Source organism: Aspergillus ochraceoroseus (assembly GCF_002846915.1).
Source record: "Aspergillus ochraceoroseus IBT 24754 chromosome Unknown P175scaffold_11, whole genome shotgun sequence".
Taxonomy (NCBI): Eukaryota; Fungi; Ascomycota; class Eurotiomycetes; order Eurotiales; family Aspergillaceae; genus Aspergillus; species Aspergillus ochraceoroseus.
Window position 1 is genome coordinate 143,659 of NW_024468486.1, and position 24,749 is coordinate 168,407.

General features: G+C 49.1%; 7 protein-coding genes across 7 annotated transcripts; 2 read left to right on the top strand and 5 right to left on the bottom strand.

Annotated features, from left to right (window-relative positions):
• Positions 1-4: 4 nt before the first annotated feature.
• P175DRAFT_0504956 (uncharacterized protein) lies at positions 5-827 on the bottom strand. Its single transcript, XM_040897989.1, has one exon. It carries the CDS (start codon positions 802-804, stop codon positions 289-291), a length of 516 nt encoding a protein of 171 aa, XP_040748592.1. The 5' UTR covers positions 805-827; the 3' UTR covers positions 5-288.
• Positions 828-1,820: 993 nt separating this feature from the next.
• P175DRAFT_0560883 (uncharacterized protein) lies at positions 1,821-3,258 on the bottom strand (the record flags this gene model as incomplete). The annotated part of the gene is made up of 6 exons (XM_040901006.1): positions 1,821-2,102; positions 2,224-2,293; positions 2,365-2,428; positions 2,705-2,816; positions 2,899-3,177; positions 3,226-3,258. 6 exons carry the CDS (start codon positions 3,256-3,258, stop codon positions 1,821-1,823), a joined length of 840 nt encoding a protein of 279 aa, XP_040748593.1.
• Positions 3,259-5,258: 2,000 nt separating this feature from the next.
• Positions 5,259-13,643, top strand: P175DRAFT_0407944 (NACHT domain protein; the record flags this gene model as incomplete). The annotated part of the gene is made up of 6 exons (XM_040893033.1): positions 5,259-5,720; positions 5,777-5,975; positions 6,170-6,449; positions 6,513-11,612; positions 12,140-12,293; positions 12,360-13,643. 6 exons carry the CDS (start codon positions 5,259-5,261, stop codon positions 13,641-13,643), a joined length of 7,479 nt encoding a protein of 2,492 aa, XP_040748594.1.
• Positions 13,644-14,841: 1,198 nt separating this feature from the next.
• P175DRAFT_0536011 (Zn(II)2Cys6 transcription factor domain-containing protein) lies at positions 14,842-16,020 on the bottom strand (the record flags this gene model as incomplete). Its single annotated transcript, XM_040900284.1, has 1 exon — positions 14,842-16,020. The coding sequence occupies one exon, from the start codon at positions 16,018-16,020 to the stop codon at positions 14,842-14,844; it is 1,179 nt and encodes a 392-aa protein (XP_040748595.1).
• Positions 16,021-17,285: 1,265 nt separating this feature from the next.
• P175DRAFT_0512363 (uncharacterized protein) lies at positions 17,286-18,065 on the top strand (the record flags this gene model as incomplete). The annotated part of the gene is made up of 1 exon (XM_040898665.1): positions 17,286-18,065. One exon carries the CDS (start codon positions 17,286-17,288, stop codon positions 18,063-18,065), a length of 780 nt encoding a protein of 259 aa, XP_040748596.1.
• A 94-nt stretch (positions 18,066-18,159) lies between these two features.
• On the bottom strand, positions 18,160-19,395 carry P175DRAFT_0466917 (SET domain-containing protein). Its single transcript, XM_040894925.1, has 2 exons — positions 18,524-19,395; positions 18,160-18,457 (listed from the first exon to the last, which is right to left on the bottom strand). The coding sequence occupies exons 1-2, from the start codon at positions 19,343-19,345 to the stop codon at positions 18,221-18,223; spliced, it is 1,059 nt and encodes a 352-aa protein (XP_040748597.1). The 5' UTR covers positions 19,346-19,395; the 3' UTR covers positions 18,160-18,220.
• A 1,710-nt stretch (positions 19,396-21,105) lies between these two features.
• On the bottom strand, positions 21,106-24,112 carry P175DRAFT_0519267 (cellobiose dehydrogenase; the record flags this gene model as incomplete). Its single annotated transcript, XM_040899092.1, has 10 exons — positions 21,106-21,387; positions 21,457-21,726; positions 21,780-21,871; positions 21,919-21,967; positions 22,018-22,111; positions 22,161-22,285; positions 22,339-22,831; positions 22,893-23,726; positions 23,823-23,978; positions 24,068-24,112. 10 exons carry the CDS (start codon positions 24,110-24,112, stop codon positions 21,194-21,196), a joined length of 2,352 nt encoding a protein of 783 aa, XP_040748598.1. The 3' UTR covers positions 21,106-21,193.
• Between the last annotated feature and the right edge of the window lie 637 nt (positions 24,113-24,749).

Below are 24,749 nucleotides of genomic sequence, written 5' to 3' on the forward strand. Positions count from 1 at the left end.
CGTGAACGAATTGGAAATAACTGCCGCTACGGTATTTCATATGATCTTGGAGTATGTTGGCTTGATGAAGCCCGTCTGTTACTTTATTCATCTTGTGAGTATTTGGGTAACTTGGTCCTAGCCGCGAGAGAGAGGATGATATGTTAACCAAATACAGTGTTTTCTGACAAGGCTCGACCGACGATTAACGAAGAGGGATCCGATAGATGGACAAGATTAAATTGGAAGAATACCCTAACCAAGCATGAATCCAGAAGACAAAAAACAATTGACGCGAGGTCAAAGGCATTAGGTATCATGACGGGCGTATTTGCTTGCCATTCGGATGCGCTTACCGAAGATACTGTTGAAGATCATGCAACCTCCGAATGCGAACAGCATGGATGCAATAATGGGGACAATCCAATGGATGGATTCGAAATTACCCGCCCAGCCGAACCCGAACATGGAAATAGGGAGGGCGAAGGCTCCAACACAAGCCGGTGGTAGTTGGTATTCTGGTGTGATGTTCCAGTTCTCATCGAAATACTTGGCCTGATACTTCAATTTCCAATAGAAATAAAGTGGGATGGTGATGCAACAGGTCGAGACAGGAATACTGAGCAATGCAAGACCTGTTTCACCCGAATTAAAGCCGTGGATCTCACTGAACACAATCGGGAAAGCCTCGAACCAGATGTAAAGGATTCCATAAATCAAGGAGATGTATAGGTTCATGAGGAATACAACGGGTTCGAAAAAGCAAAGCTGGAATGGCCGGACGAGGGCTTCAAATAACACATCCTGTTCGGCAGAAGTGAACATTTCTCAATAGAGGCGAAAGATGGACCTCACGTACGTTGGGATTCCACTGCCTGAGTTCAAGCTCAGACTCAGACATGTAATTGGGATTGCCTGTAATCTTCCTGATTCGACGGGCCCGGCTACATAGAATATTCGGAGCATATGTCTCCGGAAGCAGGAAGAAGAGAACACCCAAGGCCAATCCAGACACCCAGAGTAGCTGCCAAATACTCCAGGTCCATCCCTTGGGGGCGGCGGCAAACCCCCCCAACGAGCGGGCCTAGAACAGGAGCTGAGATAGCAAAGCAGCCCTATAAACCCCAGGTTTCATCTTCCTCCTCCCTACTCTCCTCGAGTTCTGCGGCCTCTTCATCCCTGACTTGCGGCTGTGTCTTCCGGCATTGATCACAGGTATTGTGATCTATTTCTTCTGGATACTGCAGCAGCCGTCGTCCACTGACTATGCGAAGTAGCTTGCCAAATGCCGAGTCACGAATTGTCTCCATCTTGCAACGAACTGTTCTTCGTTTTCGTTGCTTTTAAGAGAAACACAAGATCAATGTAAGACATCACTGGGGCACGCCATTGTATCTATTAATTACCCAGGGTTGTTTTTAACCTTCAACGCCCAAAAGAAATCTTTGACATTAGCCATCGCATCGGCTTTAGGGCTTAGTTATATTTCCGTATACCCGCAAAGACATGTGTCTGAAGCAGAAATGGTCTTCAACTAGGGACTTCAGTTGTCTGTTACCGAGAAAATGAGGCCTCAAGTATGAAAACCCCCCCAAGGGAAGCCTGGACCTTACTTTGGAGTCGCTCGTTACGAAGTGTGGGGATTTTACGTGCCAGAGTGATTCGAATTATCTGCCACATCGATCTGACCGATAGAACGAGAGTGCGAAAATTGAATTAAAGCAGATAGTAAGCGGCTACAGGGAGATTGTCGAGCTCTCAGCGCGTTTATTGACCAACATTCTATTATTGCGTCCAAACTGGTAGACAGCTTCGCGAATGGAAAACTAAAAGTAGATATCCTAAAACTCCAATTTCCGAGCTTCTCCGGACATAATGTAGGCAAAGGCATTGACCTGTTCGAGAACATGAATCAGTGGCTCATATTTAGCTCTGGTCGATAGCTCTATTGGCTTGGTCACTATTTGCCGAGTGCTGTGCTTGGTTCCAAGGATAGTGAAAATAACTTCCCACCCACCATCAAACACTCCACTATAAGACGAAAGGTACCTGTCGACACCGTGTGTAAAATGGCTCTCCTCAAACGTCGTGTGTGCATATCTGATGGTCCGGATATGATAGCCCTTTAAGAACAATATGCAAGAGCGAAGGATTAACCCCCCCAAAATTCCCAAGAGGAAAATAAATTTAGTGTCCTGCTATATAGATCCAACGTGGACCTGTGATCTAGATGCTTTCACGAACCCAGTCCTGTGAAACGAGAGGTATCATCTCAACAGCTGAGGATAAGTGTCGGGCGTGTATCCTCTTGTTTCTGTGATTCAGTGATTAGTGCACAACCGCCATATGCATGGATATATCCATCTATGGTTATTGTGTATTCACTCCCCAGGTATGATAGCAATGATCAGGAATGATGATGTCGCAATTTCCGCAAATAATTCAAAGACTGCAAGCAAAGCGGTAATGGGGTGAGTAAGGGCCGAATAATATATAGTAGATGTTAGCGAATTTGCAAACTCGTAGTTTTATATTGTGCTCCACTCTGAATCAACATCCTTAACCTGGAAGCAGATATCATCTCCACCACCGCAGAATAGTCAGTGTGTTAATAGAACAAGGGGGGTGTGCATTTCTGAATTCAAACTTAGGCATCAATGGAGCCTTAATTGTAGTCGATTATAAACATACAGTAATAACATGCATTATCCACACACTTCCACACATTTGTAGAGGACTCCACGAGCTATATTCCAGCACTCGGAGTATGTCAATGGGTAGTTGGGTCGCCAGCTGAGTTCAGTCATGAAAGCTATTGGCAAGCCAATTTGATGGTCCTTTGAAGGACAAAGATATATACCAACAGTACCTATTCTCGGCCAATTAAACTTGAGAGCATTTCATCCCTACTAGAGGCACCTCTGTCCTTCCATGAGTCCGAGCTCTCCGCAAATCATGACGCAACGAGGAGAAATGGCGACAAAGATTCTGGAAGAAATGCAATCGCTTAATCGCTAACTGTGGCGCAAGTTGAGGGTATGATAAAATTGCGAAGAACAGAGGGCTATAATACCCAAATAGGTACAGAGTATATGCTGTTGGGAAAGTGTGTCGTGGATTTTCGTTAATTACTCCGTAGATAAAGGTGCAAAGAGCTCCGGCCTTAGTGTTGACTCCCACCATATTGCTGACACGAGCCTATAAGTCTTAGCTGTATTAGTCCTTTACGAAAATTTCCCCACGTACCTGCGGCTTTTCAATAGCGCGTTGTGCAAGCATTTCCGGAGAATGCCGGTGGGTTCACTTCTCTACTCTGTAAGCTGCGCTAGAGTCTCCAAGTCTGACGGGGTTGGCAGCCATCGATTCAAATCTACGTATACAGGCTGGTTGATTGGTTAAAATATGGGCATAGAGCCATGATGGAAGACGAGGGGTGTCAAGTTAGGCGGATAGCTCTCACAGATCTGAGCAGGTGATTTGGTGAATATCCTTCAACCAACTTGATGATGACAGAGACTATCCGGCCTATTTGCCCGGGGTTCCAATGGTTATATGCCCTTAGCAGCATCACGATACCTGGTGTAACTCATTGCCTAGGGAAGAGGCTGGCTGAAAAAAAGAAAGAATATTTCAAACCGGACTTGATCGGGGACCGAAGCTAATGCAGCTCAGTGGGGAAGCAGTGAATTGAATGAAATAGCGTACTGACGATCTCGTTTTAACGTGAGGTGCTTCTATTCATGGTTCGTCCTAGCCCGTGAAGTGGACTCGGAAAAGCCCTTAGTTCACGACTGGGGATCCTTCCGTCAGTTTGATGGCATGAGGGAACGGCGGATCTAGCCTAGTGGAAGGTTATAGCAGCCATGAGGAACGTTCTGGAGAACAATTATCCTGTAAATCTTTTGGTCCGTTAACTGTGCCGTGTTGTCTTGGATGTATAGTCTACTCCGTATATAACCATGTAAGACATCGAGATACAAATGCTGGAGAATCCCTGGGATTTAAACCCTATTTCCAAGGAGCTGTAGCGTGAATTACAGATTCACATGGGTGTTTCTTACCCATGAAGTCTCGCATTATTCGACTGGTCCGTCCTGGCCGAAATTTCTCGTCACCTGTAACCGAGATAATATGTCCGCGGCAAACATGAATGCCTGTCCTAGCTCCGTGCCAGATATACAATGTAAACCCTTGTCCGTGTCTCCCTCAATGGGGAGCTGATTGATTTCCAGGGATGGACCTTCTCTCGAAAGAGCAAATCAATGTCGAACAGTTATAGGGTGCCAGGAGGACAGAATTTCATGTCATTGGAAGACGCCTCCACCCATGCGATCCCAAGTTCATCAGCTGAAATATTCCGCATACCCCCGCTGATTGTCCCACTCTATCTATTCAATCAGCATTCGCGAATCCCAAAGACTGACAGCATCTATTAATTACCCACACGTTCAGGGATAAAGTAGCCGATAATGCCTGCAGGCACCTCTGGCAAGATATCGAGTCTTAGAGAGAGAGAGAAAGTATCATGAAGATATACTCCGGACTGCAATTAATCTGCTTCAAGAGCTAAACGCACCCGTGGGAGGGTAATGGATGTATGATTCTCCCACAGTTATTGCTGTCATGGCAGCAGGCTTCTGGCCGGCAATATTTCGCCGCGTACAAGCTAGATTACAATCTTATGGCCCCTGACTGCGCAGTCTCGAATATTGACTCAAGACCCCCCAGAATCTAGAACCACATTGCTTTGTACGGGGGTAATGATTGGAGCGTGGGCTTGAAACATCGTGTTGACATAGCAATTTCGTCGAGGCTAGCTGAAATCTTGAGAGAAGAGATCCGGCATTCCCGGTTTTTGAACTCGCCATGCTCACTGGGCTGTAGATTAGGTAGTGGGCAGTGCGAAGGGATATGTTGACAGAGATCAGAGCTCCTCTGTCTTACCATATATAAGAAGCGAGCAGCCTCGAACATACCGGCAGCTTTGGGTCTCCTTTGAAGTCAACCATTCTCCCCTTTTACCTTGTATTTTCTGCTCGCATTATATCGTTATACCCTGTAATTTTACCGCCAAATTGCTTTCTTTCGTTCTTCATATTCTGTGCTGTGGCTGTTGCCCGTGCAGAAATCAAACAACAGACCCTCCTCCACGGCCACCAGGACTCTCATCAACCCAATTAATTCAACCCTCTGCATTGCCAGAACATACGTCGTATTCGACCGTGAATATCTCACAGAAGACTTCAGCTACTTCCCCAATCCATCCCTCGAATTCCATAATGGCTCCGTCAATCATGTCCCCCGTATCCACCCCAATGGATCTTCATTTTCAATCTAAGCGTGTCTACAGCTCCCGTCAGGTCTCTGGCGTTCATGACGCTGATAGTGTCTCAACAATTGGCATGGGTTCATCACGAGTGGTCTCAAGGAAGTTCCAGACGGTAGGAACTACAAACATCACGAGTGTAGTGAGCTCTCTCCAACGTCGTAGTGGCGAGGAGTTGGGTACTGGCACATCCTCTAGGCTACTCGCAGCGACCCATGCTACCATCCTGGATTGGATACGCACCCAGCGGATGAGCTTTCTGCCCCCAGAGGGTAGCGATTATGACAAGGTATTGGCATGGGCTCAGCTCTTCGTCGAAAGACTGCATACCTTTGATCTTGCTATTGAGCAATTTGCTGGGGATAGCTATCTTGCCGCACAACTGGCCTATGGGTATTGTGCCATGCTCTTGGAGGTATGTTGACACTATTCACACATCATCAAGATTTGGATGCTAAAAAGCCTTCACAGCTGGGCAAGGAGAATGCTTCTGCCCTAATGGTATCCTTCGGGTTCTTTTACACCATCTCGATGTCCCTCGGAAACCTACTCGAACGAACGGAGCTGTTCGGTATTACTCGAGAGGTTCAGGAACAATTAACTCTGGCTCTATCTGACCTTGTCACACTTGTTGCTAGCGTGTCTACTTATTTTCACAAAGCAATCCGGGGTATGACAACCGCGTCTGTGTCAATTAACTTATACCGCACGTTCCCTGGACAGATAAACACTTTCCAACAGCGCTGCGAAAAGATTGCGGAGTCCATGTGGAGGCATCAGCTTTTGAGAGAAAACATTGATGGAGATCGAGGTAAGGACTCTCTAGATCGTGCTTGGGGGGCCTTCGTACTAATAGCAATCCAGTGTCCGAGATCAGAGTTATTCGATCCTGGTTATCTCCAGAGGATGCTGTGCTCAGTCGCGTGGCCGATACCAGTTCCCATCTTGCCCATGATCGCGAAGAGCTCACCTGTCTGTGGATGGCCCCGTACCTGACCCGCTTTCTGAAATCCGACAAGAAGCATCTATGCATTGCCGGCCCGCCCGGCTCGGGTAAAACCGTCCTAGCTTCCGTGATGGTTGACCAGCTCCAACATCCCCAGGCTGGTGTCTCATACCACACCTTGTTCATTTCCGTTAGTAAGTACTATGGCGCCCTAATTATATCATTCCATATATTCCTGGCTGAGATTCTTTTTTAAGGTAGCAGAACCCCGGCACAGGCTAGCCTTGATGCGATTGCCAAATCCCTTCTTCTTCAACTGTTCGAAAAGCGCATCGGGAACGTACAGCTATTCCGGATCCTGAGTGATGCCCTCAATCGAAGTAAGGAAACTGCTGATCATGAATCCTATGACAAACTCCTATGGGGGGCTGTGGAACAAGCTCTGTCTACCGCTCTTCGGGGAGCCAAGGACTTGGTTGTAGTGGTCGATGGGATTGATGAGGCTTCTTGCCCTGAAACCACGTTACTGGAAAAATTAACTGCGGTGGCTAGCAAGTCCACATCGACTAAGTTGATTACTCTTGGATCCCAGAGCCCCAAGCCCGCACCGGGCCAAAGTCTTGTCCGGGTCACGGACGACCTCGTTTTTGACGACATTGCCGCTGTAGTCCGAAGCTGTTTCCGTTCCAGTCCTGTTTTCAACACATTGCCATCCATGGACCAGGAAACAGTGGTGGAACGCATTGCCAATGCGTCAAATTGCTCGTTCCTGTGGGCGAAGTTGATTGCGAAACGTGCCCGTCAAGAACAGAACGCTGACGGTCTTCGAAAGACGGTGGACTCCTTGATCACTTCCAAGGTGTCTATGGCCGATTTTGTCAGCCAGAGTGTACAGCACACCGAAGTCAGTTTAGATGCAAAGATGATGTTGCTCTGGTTAGCGACCGCCAATCGTCCGCTGCACGTCAAGGAGCTTTCAGCTTTAGCATCAATCCGCACTGACAAGCAGACTATTTCCGATGCGCATGTCGATCCCTTGCATACTCTAAAGCCTCTCAACTCGCTGGTCTTCCTCGAAAATGATTTGTTCTACCTTCGTCATGGTCTCATCCGAACAGCTGTGATTGATGTCTTCTCGCAAGGGAAGTTGATTCCAAATCTCAAAGACAGACATGCTGATCTGATAACCCGCCTGTTAATCTACATCAAATTGACTGTGACTGAGCAACATGAGCCGTCGTCTGTCTCCACTCTTGACCAGCACGATACTAATACCCTCCTGGATAAATTCCCCCTCTTGGATTTTGCTCTCCGTTACTGGGTGCCGCATCTTTTACAAACCACTGCATTTACCAAGGACGAAGCTGGTGCGTCTAAAGAGCTCGCAAAGGTGCTCCCGGCGTCAACTACCTTTGTCCTGCTTCTGAGATCTGTTTGGGAAAGCATCGCTACTCCCAAATTATTAGCATACCAAACCTCTGTAACGAATGTCTATCGTCGCGTTCTAACAGCTCAAAATACTGTTACCCTGCAATCCATCATCTGCCTGGCGAATGTGTACCAACAGATCAAACGCATTCCTGACGCGAGCAACCTGTTCCATGAGGCAGCGTTGACTAGCCAAAAGCTACTTACGAGCCGCCATATCGTGACGATGCAAATGGTTGCTGTCTTTCTCGAGTTGACATCTGAAAGGGTTACGGAATCCAAAACAGATATCATGATCCAACGTGAAGAGATGCTCCTTGTTCAGGTGGAGTGCTTTAAGATCCACTATGGTACCACCTCGGAAAAGGTGGTATCCGTGATGAAGCAATTGCTAGAGCACTACCAGATGGTTAAGGAGACAGCAAAGGCCCAAGCTATCATGGTAACCATCCAGTCCATTACATCCACTGAGTATAGTACCTCCGGTACATCGGGTAGTCTCAGAGTCCAGTTGATGGGACCTGGAGCGAAGGACCGTAGAGAGATTGGCTACACGTTGAATCTCGACATCGAGGAAGACGCCGTCATTGAAACTACCGAATCGTACGATGTAGAAGCTCTGATCGAGCTTGCCCAAAGGTATTTCAATGAGGGCAAGATATCTCTGGCTGAACGCACGTACGTTGAGTTTTGGCAACGAGTGATGAGAGATTCTCGCTCGTATTCGTCGGCAACATGGGACGAGCAAAAGATGAAGGTTGTCATCGCGTATTCCCAATTTCTTCAATCTCAGAAGCGGGAATACGAAGCATCCTCCATCTTGTCAAGCTTCTGGCAAGACTATGAACAAACTAGCATGGCTCTATCTGAATCTTCTGTGTCTCACCTACATACAATTGCCAAAGTGATGAAGACCGTTGGTCTTTCTGCCATGGCATTGACGATCTTCAAGAGATGCTCTGAGTACTATCAGAGTACTCGCAGTACTGAAACATCCACTTACCAGGAAATTCAGCAGAGTATTCAGACCACCACCAAGGAGGTCATGCAGTCGGCGACTTCTTCCACGTCTGTCGTCTCAGAGTTAACTTTGGAAGAGATGATCATGGAATGCTCAACCACCACTACTACGCTCGACCAAAACTTTTACCGTTCAACAAATACGTTGGTTGATCTGTATATGTCGCAACGCCGCTGGCAAAATGCCGCTCGTGTCATCAAAAAGGTCCTGCATAGTGTGTGGCTTGGGTTCTTCGCTCCTACTCCGCAAGATGTGCTACCCCCACAGGACCAGCTCGAAACATCCTTGACACTGGCAGAACGCCTAGCACAGTGCTACCATTCACGTCATCGCCTGGAAAAGGAGCAAGATGTTCGTCTGAGGATATATTACGCGCTTCGATTGGCACGAAATGTAGACGACAAGCTCAGACAGCATAGTGTGACTGAGTTGTTGCGTCTACTAGAGCGTACATCGCAGACTGAAACTATAATCACCGTTCACCAGGACTTGCTGTATGACTACACCAAGCACTACGGCGCTGAGCATTCCATGGTCATCAAGACACTCTGGACTTTGGCTGAATTAACGAGGCCACGCGCCATCTTCCTGGACTACTACCAACAGATCATTCAGGCATTGAACAAGGATGGCCAGAAATGCCACCCTGATGCATTGGAGCCTCTCAACATAGTGGCAACCGAACTATGGAACCAAGGACGCTACCCCGAGTCCCTTAATTACTGTAAAATTCTGTCCATTGCATTCCGAGACCAGCCAAATCTGAGCACCAAGTTCCAGGACCAGAAATTTGTTCAGGAGATCTTCACTCGTTACACTCATTGTCTGCGTGCCGTCCGCACAGAATTCTCTACACTCCGCCAGGTCACTATCGAGTACCAGTCCAAGTGCAAAGCTGTGTTCGGCGCGACGGCATCCATCACCATCCAGTTGACGCTTTCTCTTGCCCAGTTGTGCCAGGAGTCTAAGCAATACGAACTTGAAGCTATCAAATGGTACGAGGAGCTTCTCACCACCAAGTCAGAAGAGATTGACCGCCAGGATATCTCCACCACTCTGGAGGGACTGTATGAAGAACAATCATCCATTATCACCGAGAGGTCTGAGTCAGTCTCGTCTACTCAAGTTGAGCAGGCAGCCAAAGTGATGAGAAAGCGCATCACCTCGCTGCGGGAGACTTACGGCTGGGCCCATGAAGAATCCCTCGCCAAAATGCAGGAGATTGTCAGTTTCCACGCCAAACGCAACAAGGGTGAACTAGTTGTTCATGAACTTCACGATGCAAGTGTGCAGATTCTCTCCTCGGAGACGTCTGCTACACGACTAAGCACAGCCGCCACTAGCATTGCTTCCAGCTATATTGCCCATAAACAAACTGAGAAGGCTCTTGGGTTGTCTGAGGAAATTTATCGTCAGATTATCATGAGGGATGCCTCCAACACCAAGACCGCAAATTTTGATTTGACCTCCAAGGGTCGTCAGAGTCTTGTCTTCCTGGCTCAATTCGAGCACCATCTACACAGCCAGTCTGCCGCCGTCACGGAAATTCTTGCTTCTCTGACTACCCAGTTTGTCTACTTCGAGGAGTTCCGCCAAATCCTTCAGTCAAAGTCAGCTTCTTTCTACTCTGTTACCGGATGTGCTGCTCGACTGTACACTTACCTGGTGGCGAGTGGTCGACAGTCCACCGCTAGCCGTGTTGTAGTTGATTTTACCAACTACTTCCTCGCGAACGAAGGTAAACACATCGGATTCAAAGCTTCCTCCCAAGTCAATGTCTTTATCTTGATGATTTTACACTACTTCAGCACCCACCAGTCACAGGACTTTGTTCGATCCATTGGGATTGCCAGTAATACTCATGTTATCTCGCTTCTCAAGTCCCAGAAGTACGATGAGGCTTGCGATCTCGCAGTTGCCTCGTTTAAGTACATTTCCGGACAAGAGATCTATCGCACTCCCGGCATTGCTAAATTCGTCCTTGCATTGAGCATGAATGTTTGCGGTCGCAGCATCACCCCGCAACCTAACGAAGCTATTCGTAAAGGGCTGCTTGATGTGTCCGCAACCATCGTCAAAGACGTGCTCAAGGTGCTCAGTGAGCTCAAGATCAACTTAGCTCAGATCGGCCTCGACCACCTCAACAGTCTGATTGGCCTCCTCGGGGCGCAAAAGGACTATCATACTCTGGCGACTGTGCTCACAGGTATCTGGAACAGCCGGGAAGCCCAACGCAACTGGGATCCCTATGTTACCTTTTCCTTTGGCCGTCTCTTCATCATGGCTCGCTACCTTATTGGCGACACTACCGCTGCGGTTCGCCTGGCAGAGGATATTGTATATAACTGCCGTCGTGTGCACGGAGTCCGCCACCCCAGTACCCTGGAAACCAGCATTCTTTTGTCGCAACTCTACACCAGCGTCGCCCAGCGGTATCACGCACACAAGGACGGCCAGGAACTCGCCAACCGATACTACAAGAAGAGCGCCGCTTTGCATGAGAATATACTCCGCGCGTTTAGCGATCCCAATTTCGACGAACTCGAGGGAAACCTCGATGGCAGCCGCAGTATCGATGGCTCTACGCTCGAACTTGACCTTGCCGAGTCATCTATCCCGGGCACCGTATCCGCCGGGGAACAAGTTCGCCGCCACCTGCAGCTCTTCAAGCTTTCCATTCAACGACTTGGCGGCTGGCCCAAGGACTACAGCGAGTACGAGCGTCTGAACACTGAACTGTTCACCGAGTACCCGGCTGAACTGCAGGGTGTCGAAGGTGTGGAGAAATGGAATCTCAAGGCCTTTGGCAGTGGCAAGGCAGAGAGCAATGATGACCAGGTCAATGAGGATTTCAAGGACTGGCAATTATTTAACGTGCAAACGACCGTTGGGGAGTCTCTGGAGGAGGAGCTGTAAACCGTTCACTTTTGTTTCCTTTTGTTTTACGCTCTCTTATCGATCTCGTTGCCACGATGTTAGGCGTATGTTCGTATATTTCTTTGTAATAATAGTCTTTCTTGCACCTACATGAAATTGAATTTGGCCATTTCCCATGGTTGACTTGATTAAAATAAACTCTATCTATATATCTTCAACGGCATTCATTCGGCACTATTTGTACACTCCTTGCCAACGATAACAACATTTCGGCAGGTGGATGAGATTGCCTGCGGTAAACTCGGTGACCGAATTTACAATCCAGTCCCCCGAAAAGCCGTCGTCAAGATATCTTGTATGAAGGCTATCGGGATTTCTTGCATGGGCGTATGTATTATTGTATTGCAGCGATGTGTTGCCCGACTTCTCGGGGACCGGCCTAACCTCTAAACTTCAGATAAGATGAGAACTACGGAACTGGCTACTGAGAAATGAACTAAACGAACTGTCTTTCTGCCCTGATATACTCGGGGTTTTTTCTTTGCGTCGCGCTAGATATGAGCTCCGCAGCGGTGACAGTGTGCAGCACTACGAACGTCGAGTCGCTAGCACGAGAACTCCGGTCAAACCTGACGTGTTCCGCGATTCTGACACCAGATTCTGAAGGCTACACAGAGAGCATCGAGCGGTGGACTGATACCACTGAACGAAAGCCAGTATGTGAGCCCCTGACCCCTTTAAACGGAGAAAGGGCTGTGGAGTTGATAGTTCTGTCCGAGTAGGGAATCGTACTGTACGCTGGTTCGACGGAAGATATTTCTGCAACAATTCTCGGCTGTCGTAAACACAATGTCTCGTTTGCGGTCTCCGGCGGGAGGCATTCCACCAGTGGTGCTTCCTCGATTCACGGGGGAGTGGCCATTGATTTGCGTCGAATGCGCAGGGTGGCAGTTGATCCAAACACGAAGACAATCAAAGTCCAGGGCGGTTGTATCTGGCAGGATGTTGATGAAGCTGCTGGCGAGCACGGGCTCGCGACAGTCGGAGGCACAGTCAATGATACCGGAGTTGGCGGGCTCACACTGGGAGGCGGTTATGGCTGGCTTTCTGGCCGCCATGGCCTTGTAATAGACAACCTGCTAGCTGTGGAAATCGTGTTAGCTGATGGCAGTAGCAGAACGGCATCAAGAGAGCAGAACCCCGACTTGTTCTGGGCCGTTCGGGGCGCCGGGCAGTGTTTTGGCGTGGTCACGGAATTTACATTCCAGGCCCATGATCAAAAGAACCGTGTCTGGGCCGGTGTTCTCGGATATCACGTAGAGAATCTGGAAACACTGGTCAGCTTTGCGAACGACTTGGTGGCATCAACAAATGGCGACTCGGGGATGATGGTGCAAATCTCCAGCCAGGAATTCACTCAGGGCAAACTAGCTGCTATCGCAATAGTGTTCCACAACGGTGCGGTCGAGGCTGCTCAGTCGGTATTCCAGCCGCTTCTTGATTTGAATCCTCTTCTCAACACTGCCATCGAGCGTCCGTACTGTGAGGTCAACGGCATGATGAACCCCAAGGGTGGTCGCGGCTTCCGCAGCGTCTTCAAAGGGGTGGCATTCACAACACCGCTGCGACCCGCATTCATGAGGGAGATTCTGATTCCGGAGCTCAACCGGCTATACCAAGTTGTGCCAGCATCCAGACAGACACTCATTATGTTCGAATTCTTCCGGTCTGAAAAATGGTGTGAGATTCCAGTTACAGAAACGGCCTTCGGGCACCGCGGCCCTCATCAAAATGCAGTGATTGCGGCCCGCTGGCGCAATGACGAGGACGACGAGGCTGCACGTCAATGGACGCGAGCTGTAGCGAAGTTGGTTGTACTAGAGCGTCAACAGCGATGGCGTGAGCAGGGAGTGACACCGGATGAAATTCTTATCACGGAGTATGGCAACTATGACCATTTGTCCGCAAAGCCTCGCAATGTCTTTGGGGTCAATCTTGAGCGGCTGATCGAGATCAAGAAGAAATATGATCCCGAAAACATATTCAACAAGTCATATATCCTCTAGGTGCTTGAGGCGGGCAGTAAATGAGATATCGGGTTTTGCATTCAATAGATTATCAGTAAAGCCAATGGCCGATGTACAGATTATCACAACTTCCATAGAAGACAGCCGAATGCTATACGTGTAGGGCTGGCGCGGATACAGCTACACAGCCATAATTACACAAGACATACCGAACTCCCTTTGCCTATTCTCATCAACGCAGCAGACATCCTGGTATGGTTCACAGACACTTTTGCATGGTTACTCCATGCGCTGCACCGGGTGTGACAAGTGTTTAACAGTGATTCGTTACTAGATGGCCTACCAGCCAGTTATTCTCGATATTGAATACTAGGCTTATTACAGAGGGAGAAGGCAGGTTACACTAGACTGTGAATAGTTCCCTTTCGATTCCTACTAGCCCATATTGTTATATTTGTTGTCTCTTCTCGTCCGACCTCCGAAATAGCAATATTTTAGCCTATCCGCACCAACCGAAGAAGATTCTGTCTGAGCGAAAACGTACCGGTTCATTGTAAGTGCCAAGGTGCGTTAGGATAGGTTTTCCTGGATTAATTCGTCAATACCCTGTAGAAAGCGTCGGATATGACATCCCCAAGTACAGAAACGTGACGCAGGCCTATAGCAAAGATATTGAGCAACTTCCTTCCACGGCTTGGTCTGGCACCACAGCTAGTTCTGCTCCAGAAAGGACATTAGCTTACGGAGTACACGAACAGCTCCACTTCGACCAACTATGCCTACTCATATGTAGTTAATGTTGCCCGGAGTGGTCCGAAAACATTACATTACGCCAGTTGTCCATCCAGCCCGAAGGAAAACGGTCAGCATCAACCACGCCCTGGGGACACTTTCCCACTCCGGAGCATGAAGAAACAAAAAGAACAACAGTTTCAATTATTGGACCGCTATTGACTGGGAATATATTCATTGCTGTCGTCTGGTGACGTTGGTGACCGGGATGGCCTCATTCCAGCCCAGAAGGGATCAGTTAATTCCGCATAAATATAGTTCGTTTCGTCATACTCAATATTGACACCAAGCACGAGAGGTTCTGGCTTATTGCAAAGTACGCCCTTGTAAGAGCGGGTGAATGGAAATATATAATCGTGGTACCCAATATCAGAATATCGGATTCCTAAGGTAACCAACCGCATACACACACACATCAAGTATCGTCGTCAAGTCCGCTCCGGATTCAGAGAGAGTAAAACGCAGAATTCCAGAGTTCATAACTAGATTGACACGGTGGTGTCCAAGACCGTAATGCGTCGAATCTTATTTGAGTCTTCCACTGGAGGTTGGAGAATAAAGGCGAGAGAAGAAACACGTCGTCGTCATATGGGGTATGGTCGAGAACACAATACCGCCGGTCAAAGTCTTGAACCAACCCGCTCAGTTTAGCCAGTTCAGCTCGTAGAGTATTGGTCTGAAACACTCTCTCTTTTCGGCTGTCAAGCTGGCAGAAATAGGACCATGACGCTGCTGTCGGGGACCGCGTACGCGACTCGTCCCTTTGGTATAGTATTTGATCAAAAGCAACCACCATGTGGGTCAAGAGAGCAACAAGCTCAACGAGAAGAAGCATTCCGTGTTGGTTATGGGGATTCAAGCAGTGAAGAACAGACGTGCAAATAGCCATGTTGCTTCGGTGTTCTATCAAAAATTCCTCCAACAGCATAGCCTGGCATTCCTTCGGACCATCCAAGTCGGCCAATCTTCCAGCGATTTTTTGCTGGCAACAACATAATGATGGATCAACTGGCGATTCTATGCCAATCAGACGAGCTTGTTGGGGGTCGTGTAACGAACAGGCTGGCGATGGAGGCGTGAGAGGGATTTCGAGCGGAGACAACGGTATTCCAAGATCCGTAGCAGATCCAGGTGAAGAGGGTGAAGAGGAGCTAGAAATACCGAATGATAGCGATGTGGGATTAGTACAATCAAGAGTTGTAGATCCAAGTATGTCCAAAAACGTTGATTCGCCATAATTCTGCTCGGACAGGCAGCTTAAGTGGAAGTCATTGTCCCAGTCAGGGAGCAAAATGCCAGACGGCAACTCGGTCGGATTGACATTGTGAGGTGGTTGCACATCGCCAGCATAAATAGAAGATTGGGAACCAGTAATTCTTTTCTCCTGTTCACGCCGATGAGCCTCATGTGTCTGGGTATCTGGCCTTGGTCTCTTCATGCCACGGAGCGAGACTCCGTAAATGCACGCCGTGTTACGCAAGGTGCACCGTCGACAGGAAGGTCTATCCTTCGAGCACTTAACCTTGGCCAGGTTGCAGCCATCACAAGAGCTTCGGAGAGGAGGAGGATCTTCAGGGCTCGGGGCGGTGGTGGTGACAATGGGTGGGTTTGCTCTTTCAGTCATTATCTTAACGGTTGCCTCCATCATACTTGACAGCTTCCTTTCGTACTCAGATTCTAGTTGAGGCTAGGAAAGTAGAAAATAAGTTGCTTGCGGGGGGTTTATAAACTTGGACATTCTGTATCCAGATGAGAGTTCGATCCATGACTCGGGTCCTCTCCATTTATTCCACAGCGTCTCTTGCCACTAGTTGGCTCCTGCTTTGGCAAAAGCAATATGCAATAGCTATCGGAATCTTTCGCGGAATGGAAGAAGACTCTCTTTCTCATGGAAACTTTCAACAGTTGCTTGGTTTGAGGTAACACCATCAAGCAGTTAGAACCGTCCATTTTCTGTCCTTATCTCGGGATCTTGGAGAGGACATCCAACCGAGTATCTTACTTCCTGTCTAGGGAAGAGTCTCTTCTCTTGTTGAAACAAGCTTAGTGCTGACATTGATGCTGGATAATATGAACTTCATGCAGGATGAAGCTGCAGGTAAGACTTACGGCCTCTGAGTGGTTTCCCATCGACGAGAACCAGGCTTTTGACCATTCTAGAGTTGAAATATGCGCCCTATCTCGCAAGTAACAACAATAATGCAATCAGATCCAGTATTGGAATGGAGTTCGTGCTTCTGGAGCCATTCAAAAGATCATAACGCGGTTACCATAGGGCGTCCCAGGAAACCCTAATTCAGAGATATTCTTCCCTCTTAATATCCTGCCTAGTATCCGTTCATTTCCAATCCTTAGCCGTGCGAGTAATTCTATAGTTATATTCTGCTCTCATCTCGGGGAAAATTCGTTGAATTGTACGACATGTATTTCAACCACCTCAAAGTGAATTCACACCATCCCATACCAGGTCTTTTGAAATATATATACATCGAGAGCTCAAACAGGCACAACATGTATCAACGCCATGATATTTCTCCAATGTGCATTCGCCACCACAAATAAGATTGACAGTTGACTATATTGAAATATTTTATTCCAATACTGCTGCTCTATTTTTTTTGTACTCTAAACAGAATTGGCCGAAAGGATGACTAAATCTCCGATATTCGGTAGTAAGGCAAAAGATCCCCAGCTTCCGATGCTTTAAATGCGATTCAACATACATCATCGAGGTAGAAAAGAGATATCTGGCTGGAATATTCCAATTGAGAAGCTCCTCTTGTTTTAAATCCCTTGTCGGTCATGCTGCCTGTTCCGATTCCTAAGGCCCTGTCCGGACTTCTACCACCAGGATCATTTCGTCGAGGATTCCACCGTTCCCGCATCAACATGGCGACGAAGGACTGGAGTGCCCAACAATATCTTAAATTCGAGGCGGAACGCACGCGACCCTCGCGCGACCTTCTCGCGCAGGTTCCGCTCAAATCTCCAAAGCGAATCGTCGACCTAGGTTGCGGACCCGGCAATTCAACGGCTGTCTTGCTTTCTCGGTATCCCGGGTCTCACGTTACAGGGATAGACTCGTCCCCAGACATGATCCGGAAAGCAAGATCCGCCATTCCAAATATCGAGTTCACTGTACAAGACTTGACGGCTTATTCGCCCGACGAGCCAGTTGATTTGTTCTTCTCCAATGCCGTTTTCCAGTGGCTGTCCCGGTCGGATCGGATCAGCGTGATGAAAAAATTGATTCAGTCGCAGCCGTCCGGGGGGGTGTTCGCCTTTCAAGTCCCGGATAATCTTATGGAACCATCTCATGCCGCTATGCGGGAGACCGCCGCAGATGGTCCGTGGGCAAAGACGCTGAGCACAGCTGCGAGGGACACATTCCAGTCACCGCAGGAAATCTATGATGAACTCCAACCTTTATGTTCTGCCGTGAATATGTGGCACACGCATTATTACCATTCACTCGAGGGGCACGAGGCTGTGATGGAATGGGTTAAGGGGACCGGGTTGCGGCCGTTCATCGATCCATTGTCTCCGGCAGACCGAGATGCCTTTTTGAAAGACTACCTGAGCCGCTTGGAGAAGCTATACCCGAAATCTGTCGATGGGAGGGTTCTACTGCGCTACCCACGCCTGTTCGTGGTTGCCGTTCGAGAGTAGATCTTTTGGCAAGGGTAGATCTCCCTATCTATATATCGTATTTACGGTTGTTAGTATTTTGAAGGAATGAGATTCTTTTGGTAATGATAAAGTTCAGCACTACATGCTAGTATTAATGCTTGGAATAAATACAGGTGCAAAATCCATCCATAACATCAATCCATCCCCGGAAAGGCGTCCCATTGGAGATCATTGTCTCCCGGTACTTCTTCTGCTGCACACCTCGGGCAGCCACAGACAAATCTAAATAAGGTCTGAAGGTGCTCTCTCCGATCCTTGACATCGATGTACTGCGTCATATCAAAATAAGATATACAGCACTCTTCACCAGCTTCGATGTCTCTTGACGCAGTGAAGACCATCCGACCATACCCATCGGGTTTGTGTATAATCTAAAATGCAATTAGGCCATTTCTCTAACTCTATCCGCCGTCGTCAAGAGAGGCGCGGGGACTCACATTCGGACAACAGGAGTGATTCGCAATCGATGCCCTTGGATACACCGCTGCGCCAAACTGCTCCCCTCGATCCACTGGCGGAGTAGGCAAGGGATGAAATATTCCTGTTTCGCGGGGATACAGACCAAACGAGTTTGCTTCTTCCTTGCAGATTAAAGCGAGGACATTCTCGGCGTTCATTCCATGCGGCAACGCTGCAGGTCCGAGATATTTCTTCGCTAATCCGGTCCAGGACCGTACCTGCTCATGAGACCAGGTTTCGGTCGACCCGCAAAGCGACTGGATCGCCTCCCAGCCGTGCTGGAAGCCTGGATTAGACTCCTCCTCCTGCTCCTCCGCCAGATCGGACAGGAGCGTGTCGGTATTTTGTCTTGCAAGGATGCGCACGATTAGCCAGAGCATGCCGAAATTGTACTCGCCGCGTTTCGAGCGTACCGAGGTAGCGTATCTGCTGAGCCAGGCGCATTCGAATTCATGGCGCCGTTGATCCGTCTGGCGACACGTTTGATTGCACCAGATTACGTCTGCGAGGCACCGATTCGGACAAGATTGCCCCGTGTTGGGCGAGACGAGACGGTTGCATTGGGGATTGCTACAGAGGAGGGCGCTCCCTGCGGCATCTACAGCTGGGATGATCGCATATGGTGTGTCGATGAGGAGGACTTCGCCTTTCTTGATGGGATGGGATGTTTCGAGCTGGCGGCCCTTAATTGGGTTCACGCTGTGCGTTAGATGCGGGTGGATCCATGGGCGAAGAGACGTAGTCGTAGGAGTAGTGGTGACTTTGATAGAGGGCTCTGCTGTAGTGGATTCTGTGGACATATTATTCTGGCGCCTCCCCAGCCCGGTGCTTTAGATAGAAGGCTTCTGCTGGCCGCCTTTTTTTTTTTTTTTTTTTTTTTTTTTTCTCCCTCTCCGGCTTCAGGAATACATAGCGCGCTATAACTAATCCTTTCCCTAATGATGCCGAGAAGATTCTTATCATAAGTGGCCGAGGCCCACTTAGTTCCGTGGAATAGGCCTCGATCTGGATCCAGAATGGATGTTTTATTGGCTATAGCGAATGGCTCCTGGTGTGTCTAACCTAACGTATTTGGGCTAATTGCGCCGCAATTAAGATATATGAGGCTGTGGGTTCGCGTGAGATTGGTCATCCATGAGGCTATCATGGTGGTGAAAAAAGAGGCGGATTTGATAGGAAAGCGCTGGAGCCGCTAAAATGGACCCGGTTTAAACAACTGCCCCGGATAATGTAGCTGACAGTAGTCTATAAGTCATTGCATACTATTCTAATGCTATACTCATTTCTGTATCGAATGCCCTAAGGTACTCAGGATAAATGCCTCCAGGCTCTCTTTTTCCCACTACGTATGATGTATGTATGTAAGCCCGCAGATCCATGTTCACCCATCTCCATCTCTCTCTAGGACAAGCCTCCATGTCATGGATCCTCACTGGTTCTTACTCTTGACTCTTGCTGTCAGCCATACGGAGTAGCATGCTCCTCTTCCCCTTTTCCCCCGTCCCCAGCCTCCCCCGCAGGACCCTCTCGCCTTTGGGGGAGCTGCTCTGGGTGAGAGAGCATCCCTAATACTGGGATTCCACTATATGATCCAATGCCGATTGATAAAAACCTGAAGATCACCCAGGAGGCACGGCTCTCCAACTGGCAAGACAGGACCCCGCTTATTATTTGTGGGATGTTCTGCTACGCCCAGATCGCCAATGGCGACTCATCAGCCACATGCCCATACTAGGCGAAATACGCGAGACCGGGGGATTTTACTTGGTTTCGACATATTAGATAGGGTGGCCGCAACTTTGCCAGAACCCTGTCAAGATCACTACTAACAAGTGCTGCCGGTAGTTATATTTCTTATGTTTTATATTGTTTAAGTATTGAAGTTAATATACTTGTGGTACCCTGTAATTACATGGAGAACATGAAGGAATCAGAGTATGTATAAGCTTGAAGATTCAGTCACAAACATACTCCTTTTACTGAGTACCATGTTGTGAAATGGAAAGGATATAGACCAGATAATGACTGGTGGATAGGGATAGAGAATGCCATTCTCAATCCCCCGTAGATCAAAATCAATGAGACCACGCTGGACAAGTAACGGTACCTATAGAAACTATGAATAAAATAGTTATAAGGGATAAATACTCTCGACTTGCCACCTACTGATGCATCACTCTGTTCAATAACGTGAGCTCCGTGTACCACGCTGCTACCACAGGCAAAGCAGAACTCGTGTCTTCTCCTGATGTCATGTTTCGTGAGCTCGGAGAAAGTCCCTGACAAGGGTTCGCTGTGAGTCGACGCAGACATTTTCTGTCTTTTCTTGGGCGATGGTTGATGGAGTGATACGAGGGTAAAGGGAAAAGGAAAGACGCACAGAAGACAGATCGCGAGGTTTTTGAAGCCTCAAGTCACGGAAGTCACAGTTCTCCGTGGTTGTAGCGACTCCTTTGGATTTGAGAACTCAGGAACTTGGACACCACAATAAACCTTATGGATCACACGGGTCTTGGGAGACTTTCGTATATTATTTAATGTACCGACCATGCCATCCGTTCTACACATGCAATAGTCAAGAACCAAAGCCGCAGCTGTACAAAGAACTCAAGCGCTATAGATATACAACGAACTACCTCTCACCCAGCCTACAAACCCAGAATTCTTTCCGCCGCCCTCTCCGCTACAGAGGTGATATACGCCGAGGGATTCGCACTAATCATTCCCGGGAAGATGCTTGCGTCCACGACAAACAGATTATCAGTTCCGTATACCTTCAGGTTGAGATCCACGACCGCAGAGCCGCCATCTCGGCCATCGTCAGGGCCCATTTTGCAAGACCCTGGTATTATATCCGTTAGCATTCGTTGTTTTGTCTTCTAAGGCCGGATTGCAGGTAGTGAGCGCATACCCATCCAATGATTGGATCCCCGTCCTGTAGACGGCAAACTATTCACAAAGTCCGGGATCGAGACGTTAGCTGTCGGGAACGCCCATGTCAAGTCTGTCACGTTCTTCAGAGATGCCTGCAGGCGTTCAATGCCCTGAATGGCGGCATCCACGTCGTTCTGATCCGTCAGCCAGGGAAGTGTCGAGACGACAGTATTGAGCTGCGCGTTGATTGTCATCCGGCCTCGCGAGGTTTGGCCGCGTCCCACATATTGGGTCATTGTGATTGTGTCTTGGATCCGGTTAGCGATTCGGGTTTTGTCCCAAGAAAATAAGGAGACCTACGGCCATCCGGGATATTGTGACTGCCCTCCACGCGGGCCTGCCATTCGAGCTGTCGGGTAATGCCGTCTGGGCCGGTGACTTGATCGAAGAAACTAATTTTCTTAGCATATCTTGTCATCGCACTGGGAGGGGAGCACACATTGGGTTGACGTTAGGAGCGGCCTGGGCTAAAGGTCCGGTCCGGTTGGCTATGCATATTAGAGACACTCGTTGAAACGTGCGAAAAGAAGAAACATACTGAGATATCTCTCCTTGTCTCCCTCAATCGGGTTCTCCCAGGCCCCGTAGAAGTCATAGGGGATAATGTCCGGATGTTGCACCACCACCTCGGTCTTTTCACGTCAGCTCTGTTGTGCGTCGTATATAAGCAGGAACTCTTACATTCGGATGATCCATCAGGTTCTTGCCAACAGGCAGCTCAATCCACTGCGACTCGTTGATCATAGTGTCACCATCCAAGGCGGAATTCTTCACAACAGTCAGCTGGTCCTTGGGTCCGATTCCACCTGTAACCATTAGCAACACTTGAAGGGGTTCTCCTAGGGTATACAAGACATACTTCGGAACAAAATCTTGGGCGATCCAAAGGCACCGGCAGAAAGAATAACGCGCCCACTTGAGGCAGTAATATTAACCACGCCCTGGGATCCACCGTCGAGGAAGGGCTCGACCTCGACCCCTGTGATCCTGCTCCCGTCCCGGATCACACGACGGACGGTGGTATTCAACCACATGTCCATGTTGCTGCGCTCATGGGCAGTGACCAAGTAAGTAGCCAGGGGACCGTTGCGTTGGCCATTAGAGAACATGTAAGGCGAGTAGCCTATGCTGCGGTATTTCTCCTCAGGGGAGTCATCAAAAGAGGTCATTTTCCATCCCGCCGCGAGAAGACCGTTCATGATCACGCTTGGTCCTTCCTGGAGGTAGATGAAACCATCCATAGACGGATGGATTGTACCCGGGATACGAGAGAAGACCTTACTGATGGCCTTTTTCATATCGTTGTATTTCCAGCCGTCGGGGAAATTCTCGTCAAAGTCCTTAGAGTAGGGCTGTTTGGGTTTAGTGTTCTTTTCCTAGTTATTGCTTTAGGTATCAGGGAGGAGGCCTTACGCTCCACCATAACCCAGAATTGATCGCTGTTCCTCCTCCCAACAGACATCCCGACATCTGGTCATGATCCGGGCATGCGATGCCGTCAGAATCGACCCAGATCTGGTTGCAAAGACCAGGCACATCGAACCGCGTCAACTCGGTGCCCTCCAGCCAGGCGGGCTTCATAGTGCCCCCCCAAATACCCAGGGACGGAGGTCCTTTCTCGATCAGCAGCACCTTGTGCCCGGCTTCACTCAGCCGGTCCGCCATAACCATTCCACCGGGGCCGCTACCAACAACAATATAATCGTATACCGCACCATCAGGGACTGGCGTGCCAACAGGCTCAGTGCCGTTACCGCCACCACCGGGACTACCATCGCAATCACCCGTAACAACAGTAGTGGCCAGCTTCGTCCAAGCCTCATACGAAGAACTGGCGGCGTTCTTATCAAACTTCGCAGCCCAGATGCTCTGGGCCTCATGTTGCACAAGAGACAAATCGCCAGGGCAAGCACCGTTCGTGGGACTCTTCTTAGCCTGTGCCCAGCCCAGGACCAGCTGGCCAGCACTCGTTGAGACACTGCCAGTCGTACCGCCCTGGTCCCAGGCAAGACAGTTCTGGCAACGGAAGAGCAGCGTGAAGCCGGTTGCGTTGATGCTGGACGAGATCTGCGTGACTGTGGCGTTACCCGTATAGAGGTCCGGCATGACATATCCAGAGCTGAAGCGGAAGGAGGTCAACACCCGGTCGCCCGATGGATAAGCCATCAGCAGTAATTTGCTGGTCATGGATCCGCCCATGGATAGACCACACCAGCCTGTTCCTTTGCCGTTGGCCGAGTTGCAAGACTGTCGCGCTGCGTTGTCAGAACGCTGCGCGCAGGGACATCGAGTATCGAAGAATAGAATAGAATAGAATAGAAAAGAAAAGAAAACAAACCGTACCAGGTACCCGATGAACTCGGTTGCATCAGTAGTCAGAGCATCTCCCGGGAGGGCCATGCCAAAGGTTAGGCCCGCGGCAGAGCTACTCGCGGCCACGGTCCACGTATCAAACGTGATGCCGGTGTCAGAGTCCGTGTAGAGGGTCGGCGGACTGGACTGGGCCAGACATGTCTGTAGCACTACCGAGCCGGTTAGTAGTAGGTCCCCTTTCGGGTGATAGGGGAAAGGGATATATACATACGGACACTGCCCGCAACCGCAGCCGCTAATCGGCGTGTAAAGAGATTCATGGCGATCAAGAAAGCGAGTCACCACCCGGACAAACACTCCGTGACGATGGGAGGAGAACGAAAGCAGACAGCCTGAGCCAGACAGAGAGTTATATAGCAAGACGGACCCGGTGAACCTCGGGTTGATGGTGAGACAGCGCGTCGGGGGAAGTTCCATGACGGATGGATCCCAACCCCGGCACAGGTTCGCGACTGGGAGAAATTAAGGGCAGGATGCCGAGAAGACGACAAGAGCCGTTTCGTCTCGCGCATAACGGCTCCCAGTTGGCGCAAGAATTCTGGGCATTCCTGTATGGCAAGGATATTCAGTGCCGGGGGGACGTGGGATATTGGCCCAGGGGGAAGACAAACGAGCCGAACACACCTTTTGCAGGATTGCGAGCGCCGTGCCAGTGTCAATTTAATTAGCTCCGTGGCGAATGTGATACTATCCAAGCTGCTGTTATACAAGGCAGATTCAGCGACGGCGTAGGACCGGTTGATCGGGACCATCATCAGTCCATCCTCGGCGTCGATCCAGGATCCATCTTTCATTTATATCTGACGCAACTCGGGGATGCTATATTATTGATTACGGTTACAGACTGTCGCTCGTGGGCAGAACTCAGTATACAGGTCTGTTCAAGATGTTTTCATT

What these genes read in the sequence shown, in the direction of transcription:
- P175DRAFT_0504956 (XM_040897989.1), bottom strand. Translation starts at nt 804, where the DNA reads ATGTTCACTTCTGCCGAACAGGATGTGTTATTTGAAGCCCTCGTCCGG.
- P175DRAFT_0466917 (XM_040894925.1), bottom strand. Translation starts at nt 19,345, where the DNA reads ATGTCCACAGAATCCACTACAGCAGAGCCCTCTATCAAAGTCACCACT. An exon ending in ATCACTCCTGTTGTCCGAAT is followed by an intron (nt 18,458 to 18,523) that starts GTGAGTCCCCGC and finishes ATTGCATTTTAG; the next exon opens with ATTATACACAAACCCGATGG.